Genomic DNA, 18047 nt, shown 5'->3' with positions numbered 1-18047 from the left:
GCATATTCTTATTGTCCCCATAATCTTCACTGTACTTTTTGCATGCTGGAAAATAGTGTTTACGACTGGTCGACAGTTTGCCTACGACCAGAACCCACTCCTGTAAAATACCCAGAAACAGGGCTTGGCAGTATTGACAAATAAATAAATAAAACACGACACGGGTGCAGAAACGAATCGCTTTAAGTAGCTTAAATCAGTACAAAAAGGACATCATTCTCTATCGTGCATGGGGCAGAGAGTGCTTAAAGGCTGATCTCTCAGCGGATGCTGCTGAAGGCAATGCATTCCGCACTCGTGAAGTTCACACCGGGCAAGACGCTGAAGCTGGCTCGCTTAACCGGAGAGTACAACTTGATCTGCCGCAGGTGGGTGTCCTGGCCATTCTTGTGGTTGGCCAACACTGCAATCTGCACATGGAAGGCACGGACAGGGCGGCCAGCCGAGTCTTGCGTTGCAATGTGCACCCATCCAGTTGGCTCGTTCAGGTCAACAGTATTGACCACCCGCAGGTCGTGGAAAGTGCTTCCCACTTTCACGGCAATTCTGAAAGCACAGGTCAGACCATATGTTAACACTGTACCATGCGGACACTTTCGTTCATCGGGCTACAGCAATCAGCAATGTGGGAAGCAAACTGAACTTGACCGCCGTTAGCTGATTAGGGCCGCCTCTTTAGCCTAAATCCTACGTTCGTAGTTCGAATGTGAAGCATTCTGCGCAGTTGCGATGGAGTGTCGTGAGGTTGAAGGAGAGATGAAAGGAGTGTCCTGTGTGTGGAGATCACGCAGCGACCGCCAGAACCGCACTGCACTCTTGGGCATAACACCTACGCAGGAGTGCGAGAGCGCACACTGAAGAATGACGGCCCTGTGACGTGAGCAGCGGAGACAACGGAGGCGTAAGCAGACCAGTGCAGATTCTGCGGCGTTTAAGAAAAATTCCAGCCACGAGGTGCAGTGCGCTGCTCTTTGTGTTGTGTTCATATTTTTGTGCGTGTTCTGCCTAGCAAGAAAACCGAGAAGTAAGTGCGTAGAGTAGTGTGAATAAAAAAAAGTAACAATTCCACCTGAGGGCGTCCTGCCTGAAGAACATCAACGGCTGTAAGAAACAAACGCGCCGAGGGGCAGCGTGTGCCGCGGGTTGCGTGCACCCAAGATAAAGTGCGCTCAGCGCTCGTGGTTGTGTTACCCGAACGTAACATAATGACAAGCTTAAACAGCACGCGATTATCATGTTTAACGCCATAACTTAACCATTATAACCCTGCAGCCCATGAGGGAAATTATGAGCCGCATAGTGTGTTCAATGAGCGACGCAGTCCGAAAAAGAGCACCACCAAGACTGGCAACCTGCACAGGCCGCGTCCCGAGGTGATACCGAAGGTTCATCCGGCGGCGAGAACAGGTGTCGTCATGAATGTAATAGCGAGGCGGCGGAACGTCAAAGACGCTGCGAATGCGGGCTATTTGTAGCCAATGAATTTAATCATGTGTGCGACGTGTCCGACAGAAAATACGGTTCAAGTGTGACATTGTGACAGTCACGTGCATCCTCTTGGAGTAGAGTGGGACGGTAGACCGGGCGATATATCAACGCCTTATCACGGCTCGGGCAGGCAGAAGCAACCAGAATAGGCGCGTGCGCCGAGAGCTCACGCCAGCACGAACGTCGTCTGCTAAGCTTTTCTCAAATGCACGCACAACCCCTGTCGTTGTTGGCGCCCTCGTCTGCTAAGTGGCGATAGAGGCAACAGGTTGCAGAGAAAATTTACTTTAAGTATGTGAGGCATATGTTACGATTCATTTGTTCTTCATGCGAGGAATGTGAAATAGGAAACCTACAAAAGCACAGGTAAGACAGAGCTTGTTGCGAAATCCAAGTTGCACGTTGAAAGCGCATTTTTTACTTTTGCCATTGGCTTGCGCACATTATGGGATGTAGCTGGGTCGCGAGGTTGTAAATGAGCGGTGACAATAAACTTGGGAGTGGCGTAGCGTTTTTGCCCAATTCTCTTTCTTTCTGTTCGCGACAGCGTGTCGTCACCAATAATAGTGCTTTTAGTCAAGCTTGTGACAAATGTGTCATGTAGCAAGCCTGCAGGCAAGGCATTTACTATGCTTCGCTCACAACAAGGAGTGCACTACTTTTTGGTCGTGGATGCAGGCTCACGCCAATCAGGGCCGTTAGTCGTCACACAGTTTGGGTCGTGTATCAAAGCACGTGAGAACACTTATGGGTGAGAGAGAGGCACAACAAAAACTAGGCGTGCACAAATGAGCGGAGAAAGAGAGGCAGTGAGCGCCCTATTATGGTGGGGGCAATTTTGCCCCATGTTGTTCTCTTCCACCCAGAAGTCAAGAAAAGGCGCTACCATGAACTTCGTCCCCCCTGTATAGAGAGACCTGCGCACGGCAATGAATACAACAATTGTTACTTCGCCACGAGGGATGGTGATAATTCTGGCACCTTCTTTCACGCTGTTGAAGACGGATGTCAGTCACTGCTTTTCACGTTCGCGTAATACAGTCGCATTTTGCAATAAAAGACAGGCATGACAAACTTCGTTGTTTAACGCGTTAATTTCCTGTCAGAGTCGTATTACTGTGCGCTGTGCTACTTTGGTGCTTTGCTTACACAGCGCAGTTCGGCTACAGTTTGGTTTGGTTTATGGGGGTTTAACGTCCCAGAGCGACTCAGGCTATGAGAGATGCCGTGGTGAAGGGCTCCGGAAATGTCGACCATCTGGGGTTCTTCAACGTGCACTGACATCGCACAGTGCACGAGCCTCTAGAATTTCGCCCTCATCGAAATTCGACCGCCGCGGTCGGGATCGAACCCACGTTCTTCGCGCCAGCAGCCGAGCGCCATAACCACTCGGCCACCGCGGCGGCCGCCATTTCGGCTACAGTAAAAAACAGGGGCGCTCTGCTGTGATAATCTTAGGTCGGCACACTCATTAATGAGTGCACTCATATCGCCTCACTCACACAAACGTCTGTGGGTGAGAGTGAGTGGTCGTGCGTGTGAGTGTGAGCGAGTGGACGTGACTAAGTGTCAATGGAGATTAGTCTGAGTGCAATTGAGTGGATGCTAATGTGACTGGCCATGAGTTTAAGTGAGTGTGAGGGGAGATGAGCGGTGAGTGGACATGAGTGTATGCGAGTTGATGTAAGTGGTTCTGAATAAACTTGAGTGGCGGAGTGATTGCGAGTGGTGATTGGACGCAACAGCGAAGTTCGCAACTTGTGTTTCGCGATGACGGTGGCCGCTGTGTGTTTCGTGATGCCGGAATTTTTGGAAGCCCGAAGCAGAGGATTCCGCTGGCACAGGAACGGCGATCTTTCGTTGCTGTTTGTCTTACTATAACTCCGTATCAAAGATCAAGTGCAACGCTGTGAAAGGTACGGAAAAATTCCGCACAGAAAAATAAAGGGAGGCGTGTAACTCCACGCTTATTCTGTGGCCTTGTGGTCTAAGGCATGAGAAAGCAACAGGGTGTCGTCACCAATAAGAGTGCTTTTAATCAAGCTCATGACAAATGTGTCATGTTGCAAGCCTGCAGGCAAAGCATTTACTATGCTTTGCTCACAACAAGGAGCGCACTACCTTTTGCACCAACTCGCCCAAAAAGAAGTGTTAATACCTTTTGGTCACGGATGCAGGCAGCGCCAACATGAACGCTAGCTTTTACAGCATTGCACCTGATGTAAAGAACGGAATATAGTTCACCGTTGGCATGAGCGCAGGCTCTCCGCTTGTGCAATGAACCGCTACGGGTTGTGTCAGATCCTTAGATCGAATTTTGTATTGCCACTTCTAGAAACGTAGATTTCTCTTGTCACGCCTCCTGCACGGCTGGAGCTCATATACGCAGAGTTCCAATGCTTGCTGCTGAAACAGTGACTGCCCGCTTCTCGGCAATAACTAGCGTAAGGTTGGATCTTGAGCACTGCAGTGAACACGTAGGTTTTTTTTCTGTGCCCGGATGTGTGCTTTGTAGAGCCCTGCACTGGTCGTAATTTTTTTATTGGACCGGGCCCGGAACCGGCAGAGGCTTTCATTGCCGACACGAAGAACGTGCCCTACTTGGCACGGATCTTGAACTGCAAAAGCTTGACTGAAGGGCGGAAACAACGCGAAAACGAAGCGCGCTTTGAGGTACCGCAAGAGGTTCTAGTTTCTATCATGTACTTAAAGGAGCCCCGCGTCGCAAATCAAGCATGTGGTTTTTATTTCTTGTATGCATAGCATCAGACATGGTGACGCGTTGACGCCTAGGAGATAGCCGAAGTGGTAATATTTGATGTTCCAATGTGCTCTAAAAATGCTTGTTTCTGTGCCGATGGTGACGAATCATTGCGGTGATTTTCAGTAGTGCATATACAAGGTGGCAACCAAATTAGCTGCATTCTTTTTGAGTGGTTGTACGTACATTTCAAACTGCATTCTCCTATACCCGTTAAAGGGATCTAAAATATGTCTCTCAGTATTGCTCATACTTTCGCTCGAGAAAAGACAACAAAAAGAAAACAGTACAAGTGAATGAGAGCTAACAAGAATCAAGCTTGAGCGGCAGTTTTCATATCGCCTAAGACTATCCTGCATGTGAGTGCTGCTGTTGAAACTGCCAACACCGAGAAGGGAGCGAAGAAAAACCGTCCGAAGAAAAATGTGACGAAAAGAAATCCAGAGGGTGGCGGCGGGAGGGGGGAACTTTTCATAGATAGGTCAAAGGGTGCCGGCATGTTGCACACTGGACTGCTCTTAGAACAGGGAAGAGTTGAGGATTTAGCTCCTCCACCCTCCGCCCCCCCCCCCCCCACCTCCGAGAAAAAATACCGTTTTTTAGGCTCATGAAAAGGATCTGTATTCATAATGTACGCGGAACGCAGGCCACCCTGCAAAGTCAACAACTGCATACCAGCTTCCCCTGCATGCGTACAAGGCATGTTTGTGATTTGTGGCTCCTAATATTTGGCACTGGGCGAAAGAAATGATGGCATGAAATTTGTTTGTTTTATCTTGGTGTTTTAAATACCGTAAGTTAAATAACTTCTGTTTGCGCTCTCCGATTTAAGCAATTCTACCCCCAGTCATATCTGGACAGCACGAGGAATCTTTTGAACCGGATGCTACAGTCTCCTCTAAGAACTTCAGATTATAGTTTTTTTTCCCATAAGGATCCTACCGTTTCTAAGGGCATGCACTGCGGAATGGCTCACAAGTAAGTTGCATACGCATTCTTCCGCGAACGATGTTTCTTCGACCGGGAACGCAGCGAACTCATCATCAGCCTGAATACGCCCACTGGCGGACAAATGTTTCTCCCGTAACGTTCTGTTTAACCCTTTCCTGTGCCAGCTGCGGCCATCCTATCCCCGCAAACTTCTTAACATCTACCCGTCTAACTTTCTGCAGCCCCCTGCTACGCTTCCCTTCCCTAGGAAGCTTTCTTCCTCTTCATTTCGACTAGGATCTCATTAACCTCTGTTTGATTCCTGACCCACTCTGTCTTCTGTCTGTTAACGTTATACAAATCATTTTTCTTTTCATCGCACTTCTTATGCCTGCGCAGATGCGCTCGTGGTCTCCGCACGCATCGGCCTCAAGCGAGAACCACCGCGCTGGTTTCTCAAGCCTCCTACAGACAGGGATTATGCGCGGCGCAGGCAACATACTGCACGCAAGGCGTGTCCACAGATCGGTCCGGAACCTGCTGCAGCTAGAAGAAGCCAGCTCTGCTCTTAACTATGCCCAAAAGTAAGCCAAAGAAGCTGTTATTGAAGGGGTTGGCACGGCCACTTCCCTTTGGATCCTTTTTCCGCAGGGCAAATGTGTATTTGGGGCCCATTCCAGCCATTTCTCTTTTCGTGAGAAAGTCGCTCGAGCTCTTCAAAAACACTCTCGATTTCCCAAGCAAAAAAAAAGCACTCGTAGTCGCAATTTGCCTCCAATGTGTTCGCGCGTGCTCACGGACACTTCACTGTCAAGGCGAACTCATTACTCTTGCTTAGACACCGTTAAAGACGTGTCTAAGCTCACGGACACTTCACTGTCAAGGCGAACTCATTACTCTTGCTTAGACACCGTTAAAGACGTGTCTAAGCATCTTAACTGACGCTAATTAGGTACTCATCGTCTCAGCAGCAAGCGCGGAAGCACACGTGCGTAACATAGCTTTGGGCCATGAAAGCTGCATGATAAGTGGCCACTTCCTTCGAGTATCGAAACTGAAAATTGGTCAAAAAGACCGCCACAACCCAGGGCGGCTCACCACCACATCACTGCGACCCAGGTTACGCTAGGGGTGAGTGAGCGTTAATGTAGTGAGTGGATATGAGCGTAACTGAATGGTTGTGAGTGTGAGCGGACGTGAGTGTGTGGTTTTTAGTTTGTGGCCATAAGTGTGAGTGAGTGCTAGTGGTAATGAGTGTGAGTTTGAGTGAGTGGCTGTGAATGGACATGAGTGCGAGTGTGAGTTAGTGGCTGTGAGCTTGAGTGAGTGGATGTGAGTGCGAGTGGCCGGGAATGTGAGCGTGATTGAGCCGCCTCTCATGCTGCCGAGGTGTGAAAATTAAGGGCGATATTCTGTAACGCGTTCTTTTATTGAGTGCTTTTCACAGCGCATAAGTACGGCCTTGTGGTCGCAAAATGCGTGCTAATCAGCTCCATGTACGCTAAAGCTCAAGTCAGTTACGTCGTTATTGTTGCAGCGGCGGGTGCCGCCCAAGTACACGAACTGCTAGCAACCAAACATCCCCGTTTATTGCCACATACAGTCATATATATACACACATAGCGACACTGGTGCCTCTGGCGGCAGGTGATCCCCAAACCGGAACCGAAACCACATATAACACATATTCCCTTCCTTATAAAAAAGACAGCTACATGGGTTAGTGATTTAGTAGTGCTAGTACGTTAGTGTTCTTTTACAGAATTATATTTACAGTAACAACAATGTGCTTGTCTTATGCACTTCATACAAAAATATAAAACAAAAAGAGGAAAACAGGATACAACTCCATTTATGTCCATATTTCACAACGTCAGCAAACTCAACACTCGTGCAGATTGTGACAGGTTCATGTTCACTGCAAAACGTGCCTTTCTGTACTTAGTGTCCATAGCGGTCTGGAGGTCGTCTATTCCTTGATGGCTGTACCCTACGCTGAGGTCCCGATGCTTCTGAGAAACCACTGGCGGCAGGCGAAGTCTCTTCCGGCTCACAGCCGGTCACTGGTGACATAGGCGGCCGCTTCGCAGCAGCCACAGCTGAAGTTCCGGTTGGCGCTTCTGAAACGGGTCTCTACAAGGTAGGCTGTGAGCTGCTTTCCCTAGCGGTGTCATTTGTATCACTCCTTTCCCCCCCACCCACAGATAGATGCAGAAGCTCGTGGCATCCTTGACAACTTTGAAGCGTTCCACGTTTTTCTATCATCAAGTTGGAAGGACGATTGCCCCTTTTTTCTTATCACTTTTCTCGGGCGGCTAAAAGCCAGGTCACCTTTAAAAGCAGTTGTTTGTCTGCGTACTCGTACAAGGTCACCAACATTCACTTTGGTTTCCCTTGCGGCCCTGCGAGCGTCTGTGTATAGTTTACTGGATTGCTGCTTTTGCTTCACCCGCTCGCGTAGGCGGTGGAGCTCTGAAGTAGGGTCGGTTGCAAATATTGCTGACGGATACCCAACGACATCGAGCCGAGTCCTTGGCAGACGTCCATGCAGGAGAAGTGCTGAAGCAACTGCAGTTGTGGCATGCCGCGTACAACGGTAAATGCCCAAGTATTCCGTTACCGTTTGGCGTAAGGGACGCTGCTCGAGTGTAGCCACTTGAACAAAGCTTTTAAAAACTCTGTTGAACCGTTCTACCTGTCCGTTTGCTTGCGGGTAGTATACGGACGAATGCCGCAAGCGGATGCCGCGATCCTGCAGAAAAGCTTGAAACTCTCGAGATGAAAACTGTGGCCCGTTATCGCAAACAATTTCCTCTGGCTAACCTTCATGTGCGAACACTGACACCAAGAAGCCTGTTACTGTGCGTGTTGTGGCTTGGTTGCAAAAGTATACTTCGGGCCACTTAGAAAAGTAGTCGACCAGCGTGATCGCATATCGACAATCGTGTGGTGCTCTCTCAAATGGGCCAACAATGTCCATGTCAAGCTTTAGCCATGGTTCCTTTGGTAAGGGGACCGGGTTCAATGGTGCAGCAATAACCTTCGTGCTCTTGTCCGCTGCCTGGCATATACTACACGTTTGAATAGCTAGCTCGACTTGCCTGTCCATGGCTGGCCACCAAAATTTTTCTCGCAGACGTGCTTTCGTTCGTACAATTCCAGGGTGAGCCTCATGAGCAGCGGTAATTATCCGCGCTGTAAGTGATGCGGGAACCACAAGGCGTTCGCCACGCAAAATCAAATTGTCCACCACTGACAGTTCATTGCGAAGTTTGAGGAAAGGTTGAAGCTCACCCGGCAGAGATTTTTGCGCAGGCCAGGACGATTCAATGTAGGCTTTGGTTCGTTGCAGTGTGCTGTCTTCCGACTGGGCCTGTTCAAACTCTTCCCTGGTAATGCAAGAAGATATAAGGGCAACTGATACAGTTTCATCTGGTAAAGTCTCTTCTTCCTGAGGAGGTGACGCAGGGAGGCGAGAGAGCGCATCTGCTACTCGATTTCGCGAACCCTTCCGGTACTTTACTGTATAGTTGTACTGCAGTAGGCGTTCCGCCCACCGTGCTATCCGCAAAGGACGCCTTCCTGGCCCTTGAGTAGACAGCAATGCGACCAAGGCTTGATGGTCAGTAAGCAACGTGAAATGGCGTCCCCACAAGTAAACATGCCACTTCTCGCACGGCCAAACACACGCAAGCGCTGTTGTGAACGTTATGTTTCGTGGAAAGACGGTTTTCCGTGCGTCGACCTCTGAGACCGATTCCCCGCTTTGCGGAAACATTCGGACTTATTTATTACCGTCTGTGCCCTTCGAGGAGGGCGCCCCGCGTCCCCCTGCGCCACGCAAGGCCGCTCTCCCTGGAGAGCATCTCTCAACGCCGGAGTCCCCGAGTGGCGAGAGGGGAGGTGTCTGGCGGCTCAGGCCGTGGGAGCGACGAGACAACGGCGAAAGCGTCAGTCGCAAAACGAACCTTGTACGCATCGAACCTTTTTGTAAGCTGTCTCTTTTACCCAGTATTAAATTCAGTTGTTCTTCGTTCATCGGTTGCATACTCTTCAACGACCGTCAACGTATTCACGACATTTTATACATAAGTTTGGTGCCGAAACCCGGGACGGGAAGTGAAGAGACGAAATTGCGAACAACGAACCGTGGATATTCGCCTTATTGTGGCCTGTCATCTCAACAGATCCAACGCTCCTACATGAAGTCGTCCCATCCTTTGGTTATTTGAAGCAATTCCGGTGATCCACAACGGTACTGGTACAACGATGGAGCACATCTGCAAGAAGCGAAAGGTATTGCGCACTCAAGTAACGAAGCTTATCAAGGAATGCCTCGAGCGTTTAGATCGGCTAACTCAGAGCGATGCTAGTGTCTTGCACGCTCGACTAATGTCTCTCCATGCTGAGCTCAACGCTGTGAACAGTCGTTTCGAGGAGATACTGGATGATGATCAGGCCGAGACGGAGTACGAGCAGATTTTCGAATACAACGATCGCATCGTAACCCTCTTGGCAAAGCTGCAACAGTGTATCTCCAACTCGACTGGAAACCCACCAACGACTCAGCACGAGAATAACGCCGCTCAGGCCACAACGACCTCCAAGATTAGGCTCAAACTGCCAAGGCTGGAGCTCACGAGATTCAGCGGACGGCGACACGACTGGCAGCCCTTCTGGGAAGTGTTCGAACAAGTAGTCGACAAGAACGAAGAACTGTCATCTGTCGACAAGTTCCACTACCTGAGGGCATCGGTCACAGGTGACGCCGCTGCTGCACTCGCCGGACTTCCACCAACCGCACGGTGCTACAGCGACGCCGTAGAGCTCCTCAAGACGCGCTTCGGCAACGAAGAGCTCCTAATCCAAGAGCATATGAAGAAGCTGATTGATATACGGCCAGTTCGCTCTTCGGACGACGTACGCGGACTTCGTCGCCTGTACGATACTCTGGCTGCGCACATCAAGGGCTTGGAGACACTGGGCCAAAAGCATGACTCCTACAGCTCACTGCTCATGCCGATTGTGCAACGAGCTTTACCAACGGACATCCTTCTCGACTACAGCCGTCAATGCCTCATCGCGACAACTAGCTCCTCGGACGAGGAATCAACGACCGACGACGCTTCGGAAAGCTCTAACGAAACTAAAAAAGGTACTGTGACGTCATTTCACGCCTTATTGCTTTCATGAGGGTCGAAGTGGAAAGTCGAGAAAATCTGGCTGCATTAAGGAACATGGATATAACTAAAAGCGCTAATGACAGTCGAAAGGAGAAAACGAAGCCGCCTTCCAAAAAGATGAATAAGCCTTTTTCGACCGCTGCAGCCCTGCACCAAAATATAACGAAAGAAGGCTGTTTCTTCTGCAAGGCTGAGGAGCATCAGACGCATGAATGCGATGCACAGAAAAGCATAGACGAAAATAAACAACTTCTACAAGCGACAGGAAGATGCTTTAAATGTACACGAAAAGGGCATCGTTCAAGAAATTGTAATGTGTACATGAAATGCATGAAGTGCGGGAAGAGACACGGTACCTCAACATGTGACCCTTCCTACTTGGTAGCTCGCAAAAGAGAAGCAGCTAATGGAGTCACAAACGCACAGGTTAGCCTTGAAACGTCGACAACAGGATCCGAATCCGCTCCCATGAGGACCGTCTTATTGCAAACGGCGGCAGTTAACTGTGGTGGCCAAAAAACCTGGACGCAACTGCGAGTCCTTTTCGATGGCGGAAGCCAACGCTCGTACATCACATCGGAAGTGTCGAAAAGAATAGGATGCAGACTTCTCGGAGAAGAAATGCTGACCGTGCGGGTCTTTGGCGGTCACCAAGAAGAAAAATTATTCAGGCGAGTTATGGTGAAGGTGAAAACTAAAAAGGGGAAAAGTTGCGAACTGGAGGTTCTGGAGACAGACGTAATTTGCGATCAGTATATCACAACACCACCCGTGACACTGACGGACAGGCTGAGAATACTCGGCTACGAACCCGCCGATTTTACCAACGACGGAGGGCCTAGAAACATTGGGCTTTTAATAGGTTCCGATCACGTTTGGGAGCTAACGACCGGCCGATCCACAAAGATCGACGGAAAACTGAGAGCCGTTGAAACAGCTGTTGGTTGTACCATTCAAGGACCAGTTCAAGGCATAGACGAAGGGCCCCACTGCATGCAAACGATCACCCTGCGAACCTCGGTCACGGAAATAAGCACAACTGACATATTGACGAAATTCTGGACATTGGAATCGATTGGGATAAATGACAATGAGGCAAAGACCGGAAAAAATGCTGCTGTGGAGTTTTTTGAGGACACGGTACAGCTGAAGGGGGGGTCGTTATGAGGTAGCCCTCCCCTGGAAACCTGTTACGGCTTTAGAGGATAACAGAGAGGTTGCTCTCAGACGCCTACACCAGCTGACGAGACGCCTGCAGAACTGTCCAGAGCTATTGAATGATTATGATGCGGCTATAAGACAGTACAGCGCACTGAATATGGCAGAGATCGTCGAAACGAACGACAGTGGCGCAAACACTGTATATCACATGCCGCATCAGGCTGTAATCCGCGGCGCTCACAAGCTGCGTGTTGTTTTTGACGCCTCGTCTCACAACAGGTCAGCAAAATCTCTGAATGACAACCTTGAACGTGGTTCAAATTTAACGGCCAACCTTGTGGGCATGCTGCTCAACTTCCGCAGGCATAAGATAGCTCTCGTAGCTGATATCGAGCAGGCGTTTTTACAGATCTCAGTGAGACCTGAGGACAGAGATGCCCTGCGTTTTTTGTGGTACGAAACGAAGCCTGAGCCAGGTGGTCCACTTCCACCAATTCTGACGTGGCGCATGAAACGAGTTCCATTCGGGACGACTGCCAGTCCGTTTTTGCTCTCTGCCACTCTCCAACATCACTTAAAGAACACGGAAGAACAGTTCCCGATCACTGCTAGTCGACTGCAACGCAGCCTTTATGTCGATGACATACTGATGGGAGCCGAAAACGAACAGGCCGCATTGAATCTCTACAACGAGGCAAACGCCATTTTCGGAGCGGCTTCGATGCAGCTGCACAAATGGGCATCTAACAGTGAAAAGCTTTGTCAGAGATTTCAGCAAGACTCGAAGGGAGCCAAGCCGCTGGGTTATCTATCAGGAGTGTTGAAGGTGTTGGGCCTCACGTGGGAACCAAGTACCGACTTGCCAACATTCTGCCCCTGCACCGATAGAATCTCCACGACAGAACCACCCACCAAACGATCCGTCCTACAAACCACAGCACGGATTTACGATCCCCTAGGGTGGCTATCCCCTTTCATTGTACGAGCGAAGGTACTATTTCAACAACTTTGTCGCCTGAATATCGAATGGGATGATGCCCTGCCCGGAGGAATTGCAGCGGAGTGGTCAAAGTGGCTTGACGAACTGTCTTACCTCCCCGAGGTCAAGGTGCCGCGATACTACAAGGCAAAAGCAGGTGGAGACGCAGCAACCAGTCTGCACATTTTTGCAGATGCGAGCCCAGTCGCCTATGGAGCGGTCGCCTACCTGACGACAGATGGCGAGGAAGGTAGTGCGACAATACTAATAAGCAAATCTAAGGTCGCTCCAATTAAGGGACTTACCCTAGCTAGGCTGGAGCTAACGGCATGCCTGCTGGCTGCACGATTAGGTCGCTACATTCTCGGCCAGTTAGAGGAACCTCCCCAAAATGTCCATTTGTGGACAGACTCAACCATCGCATTACATTGGATTCAGGGGAACGCCGATCGCTGGCAGCAGTTTGTACGCAATCGCGCGGTCGATATTCGGAGGCTGACTGGAGAATTTACCTGGAAGCATTGCCCAGGAAAGGAGAATCCTGCAGATCTCCTTACCAGCGGTCTACCCGCACAGAAGCTGTCGAATAACGAGCTTTGGTGGACGGGTCCACGATGGATCTGCATGGAGGAATGCTACTGGCCTCAGCGCGGAATCGCGCCTACATACACCGAGGCGGAGCTGGAGCGAAGAAGGGAAACGAAGGCACTACCCGCCGCCGCAACCACACTGGCAGCGGACGCCTTGACGGAAATGCGACATTTCAGTTCCTTCTCACGCTTGGCTCGAGTGACCACCTGGGTGCTGCGATTTGTCGCGAAAATACGACGTCAAAAAAGCGAATCCGGACCACTGACAACGGAGGAGCTAAAGAGGTCAGAGGAATACTGGATTCTTCATGAAAAACGGACTAGATTTGCCAACGAAGTAGAGTGCGTACGAAAGAGCCAGAGAATCCCTTCAGACTCACCGCTGAAAAATGTGTCCTTGCAGCTCGACAGTCACGGTGTTCTTAGAGTGCACGGAAGGCTTCAACAGAGCCAACTGACTTATGACAGCAAGCACCCTATCATTCTGCCTAAACACAGTGACTTGTCCATGCTTATAGCCAAACAATGCCACCGACAAGTGCTGCATGGAGGCATCCGCGATGCTCTGACTCAACTCAGAGAAAAATTCTGGGTGATTGGCGCAAGATAGCTGGTAAAGAAAATAGTCAAGGAGTGCGTTATCTGTCAGCGATACCACGCACAACCAGCCAACGAGGTCTGCGCGCCACTTCCAAGGGGCAGAATAACAGAGGCTCACCCGTTTCAAGTGACTGGAGTTGACTTCGCCGGTCCTTTACTTGTCAAGGGGAATGGTGCGTCAAAGTGTTACATCGCTCTGTTCACTTGTGGCGTCACTCGAGCGCTCCACCTTGAATTGGTGAGTGACATGTCTACACTCTCCTTTGTTTTGGCTTTCCGCCGATTTATCGCCCGACGAGGTGTACCTCATACTGTCTACAGTGATAATGCACTTACCTTTAAGAAGGCAAGCAAGGACCTAGCTACTCTTTGGAGCATTATCAGAAGCGACGAAGTGAAAAACTACTTCGCGAACAGCCGAGTTGAGTGGAAGTTCATAGTGGAACGCGCGCCTTGGTGGGGCGGCTTCTACGAACGACTTGTCGGCCTGACAAAGAAAGCCTTAAAGAAAACGCTAGGAACAAGTTGTCTCAATTTTGAACAGCTCACCACAACGCTAATTGAAGTGGAAGCCATCCTCAACTCTCGTCCACTCACGCACGTACACACCGAAGCAAACGAACCTCAGCCGCTATGCCCGGCATCGTTTCTCACCGGCAAGAGGCTGACCTCACTGCCAGATGTGCCGCATGTCGAATTGAATGCCATTACTGGTGCGACCCTACGGCAAATGTTCACGAACAGGTCTCGACTCCTGCGCGGATTCTGGCGACAGTGGATGAATGAGTACTTGAAGGAATTGCAAGCATCACAGTTTCACCGAAAGAACCCCACCCGGAGTCTACAGGCAGGCGATCTTGTGCTGCTTAAAGAATCTCTTCAGCCAAGACAGCTCTGGAAGATGGCACTAATTGACGCGACCTTTCCCGGGCGTGACGGGCGAGTGCGGTCATGCATCGTGCGACTTCCCGGAGGAGCAACCCTGCGTCGTCCAGTTCAACTGCTCTATCCGTTAGAGCTTGTGATGTGAGTGTGGCTGTGAAATGTCAGTGCCATTTCGGGCGGGAATGTGTTGTGAACGTTATGTTTCGTGGAAAGACGGTTTTCCATGCGTCGACCTCTGAGACCGATTCCCCGCTTTGCGGAAACATTCGGACTTATTTATTACCGTCTGTGCCCTTCGAGGAGGGCGCCCCGCGTCCCCCTGCGCCACGCAAGGCCGCTCTCCCTGGAGAGCATCTCTCAACGCCGGAGTCCCCGAGTGGCGAGAGGGGAGGTGTCTGGCGGCTCAGACCGTGGGAGCGACGAGACAACGGCGAAAGCGTCAGTCGCAAAACGAACCTTGTACGCATCGAACCTTTTTGTAAGCTGTCTCTTTTACCCAGTATTAAATTCAGTTGTTCTTCGTTCATCGGTTGCTTACTCTTCAACGACCGTCAACGTATTCACGACATTTTATACAAGCGCTTCGCGTTCTCCTACTGAATATCTCCTCTCTGCAGATGAAAGCGCTCGAGGAGCAAAGGCGACAGTGTGTAGTTTCTCTCCCTCCACCTGTTGGAGAACCGCTCCAAGCCCACAGTCTGAAGCGTCAGTGGAAACAACAACTGGAAGAGATGCATCGAACATCCGCAGGACTATGTTGGACGCAAGTGCCTCTTTTATCTTTCGAAAACTGGAGTCTACCTCGCCAGATCAAACAAATGGTTGCCCCTTTCGAAGCAGAACGCGCATCGGTTCAAACATATCGGCAAAGTTGGGAACGAACCTAGAGTAGTATTCGACCAGTCCCAGGAACGATCGAAGGCTGGCTGTATTGGTGGGTGCCGGTGTATCCTTGATGGAAGCAACCTTTTCCTCCAGCGGAACAATACCACTTGCTGTGATCCTGTGACCCAAAAATGAAAGTTCCTGCGTATCGAAGATACATTTGCTGTTCAGTTTGAGTCCTGCCTCTTTAATGCGTTGAAGTACTGCTGCAAGGTTATCTATGTGCTCCTGCCGGTCCCGCCCGAAGACTATAATGTCATCTATATAGAAGAGCACGCCCTTACATCCTTGCAGGACTTTGGACATCATACTCTGAAATGCAAAAGGCGGGGAAGCCAGTCCGAAGTACACTCGTTTAAAACGAAAGAGGCCTTCGTGAGTTATAAATGCGGTCAAATCGCGACTCGCAGGGTGAAGCATGACCTGGTGGTAAGCTGATGCGAGGTCTAGCTTAGAAAAATTTGGAGTCCCCACTAAACTATGCAATAGCTCTTCTGTATGAGGAAGGGGAAAGCTGTCTATTACGGCAGCTTTGTTTGCTTGTCGAAGGTCTACACAGAGGCGAATACCTCCCTCTTTCTTCTTAACGACCACAATGGGTGACACCCATTCAGATGCCTCCACCCTCTCTATCACGTCCAGATTTTCCAACCGATGGAGCTCTTCCGAGACCAATTGTCGTAGCGAGAGCGCAAGGCGCAGAAGTTTGGATTGCACTGGCTGGACCGTGGATCGCGTTTTGACGTGATGCACAAAACCTTTCGCGAGGCCAAGGCCTGGATCGAAAAGAGATCCAAACTCGCCAACTAATTCCTTTGGGAGATTAATATCCTGCACAGATTTCGTCGGGTCAGGGCGCTGTTCCCTTCGAGAATTAGAAGTTAGCGTTGTTTCAAGGCATTGCAGAGATGACCCACCAATCTGTAGGCCGAGGGCCTTGATGGCATCGATACCCAAGAGTGTGGTGCCTTGTTCTACGACGTAAAAAAGAAGGCTTGTTGTGCTAGCTTTGTACGTAACGTCAGCGAAGAAACAGCCACGAACCGGAATTGGCTGTTTTAAATAGTCCAGTAACCGAACATTCGGGGCAAAACTACTTGGCCTTCAAAATACTGCTTAAAAAGATCGTGTGCAACAATGGAAACTGACGACCCAGAATCTACAAGGAAAGTTATGTCCGCACGGTCAATCGAAACTGTGACGTGAACAGCGGAGCGAGCGGCCGTCGTCACAGCCAGAATGCTCAAAACTTCCTCGCTAGGAGAGTCTTGGCTGTCTACCTCACGCACCGGAGCGGAGCCTCGTTTCTGGCAAACAGAGCGGAAGTGACCCATGACACCACAATGGTGACAACGTTTGCTTTTGGCTGGACAGCGAACTGATGCTGCATTGTGCTGCGATGAACCGCAGCGGTAACAATGAGACTGGCGGTTGTGCGACCGCTTCGAGCTCTCGTCGGATTCTGGTGTACGCGTAGGCGTATTTCCACGAGTATTTATTTGTCCAACATCTACAGAAGGAAATTCTTGCAGATCATTGTACGCCTGCTCAAACTGCCTTGCCAGTAGTACTGCTCTAGCGAACGAGAGAGACGATCCTTCAAGCAGAAGACGCTCGCGCAAGCTCCGGGACGAAATACCAGCAACGAACTGGTCACGCAGCAAATCTTCTTCGACAGGAAAAGAGCATGTAGCAGAAAGCTCCCGCAATGCAGTGATGTACTCATTCACTGATTCACCAGCTTGCTGAACTCGCCTACTGAAACGATGCCGTTCGGCAACAACATTGCTTGTTGCCGAAAAATGAGCGTGCAGAGCGGCGACTGCGATATCGTACGACGATACTTCAGGCCTTGTGTCGCCTGTGCCCTTGCTATCTTCCGACGTTTTCTCAGTAGCAGTTTGCTCACCGAGCTTGACGTTGTCCAACGATGGAAGTGGTAATGTGTAAAATATGCGCTGACCTTCTATGCCGAGGCTGTTAAGAAGTTGTGCTTTGCGACGATCCGGCGTGCAGTCAGAGGCCCCCGAAGCAAGCAGGTAGTTCTCGAAGATGCGGAACCATTGCGGCAACGCAACAGCATGTCGACCAGGCACAGGCAGGAACGGGGGCGGCGGCGCGAGTCCAGAAATGCTCATGGCGCCGGAAACCAAGCGGCGAAAGTCACGCCCCCCGAAATGATCCCATCCTCGTCGCCAATGTTGTAGCGGCGGGTGCCGCCCAAGTACACGAACAGCTAGCAACCAAACATCCCCGTTTATTGCCACATACAGTCATATATATACACATAGCGACACTGGTGCCTCTGGCGGCAGGTGATCCCCAAACCGGAACCGAAACCACATATACAACAGTTATCAAAGGCTTTTCTGGTTCCTGGAAGCCAAAGTTGGGCATATATTCAACGCAGTGTTCATGCGTCGATTCTATGTTGAAGGCGCCCACAAGTACCAGCGCGTTGTTCACGTAGGGCTGCAGATAGCCCCAGTTGAAGCGCCGACAGGTCAGCGACGTTGCGCATTCAGGCGAGCGCAGAGCACACATTTCTCCGATGCTTCACGGGCACGGGACGCCGACGCTCAGTC

General features: G+C 50.3%; 1 protein-coding gene across 1 annotated transcript in view; it reads right to left on the bottom strand.

Annotated features, from left to right (window-relative positions):
* Positions 1 to 207: 207 nt before the first annotated feature.
* Positions 208 to 18047, bottom strand: part of LOC144103791 (anaphase-promoting complex subunit 10-like) — a 28865-nt gene continuing 11025 nt past the window's right edge. Inside the window, exon 4 of the mRNA XM_077636446.1 lies at positions 208 to 546. Within this exon, the coding sequence (XP_077492572.1) occupies positions 261 to 546 (286 nt within the window). The 3' untranslated portion in view covers positions 208 to 260. The remainder of the gene's footprint in view (positions 547 to 18047) is intronic.

Source organism: Amblyomma americanum, chromosome 1, assembly GCF_052857255.1.
Source record: "Amblyomma americanum isolate KBUSLIRL-KWMA chromosome 1, ASM5285725v1, whole genome shotgun sequence".
NCBI lineage: Eukaryota > Metazoa > Arthropoda > Arachnida > Ixodida > Ixodidae > Amblyomma > Amblyomma americanum.
The sequence above is the reverse complement of the archived record's forward strand: the minus strand, read 5'-3'. Positions and strand labels throughout refer to the sequence as shown.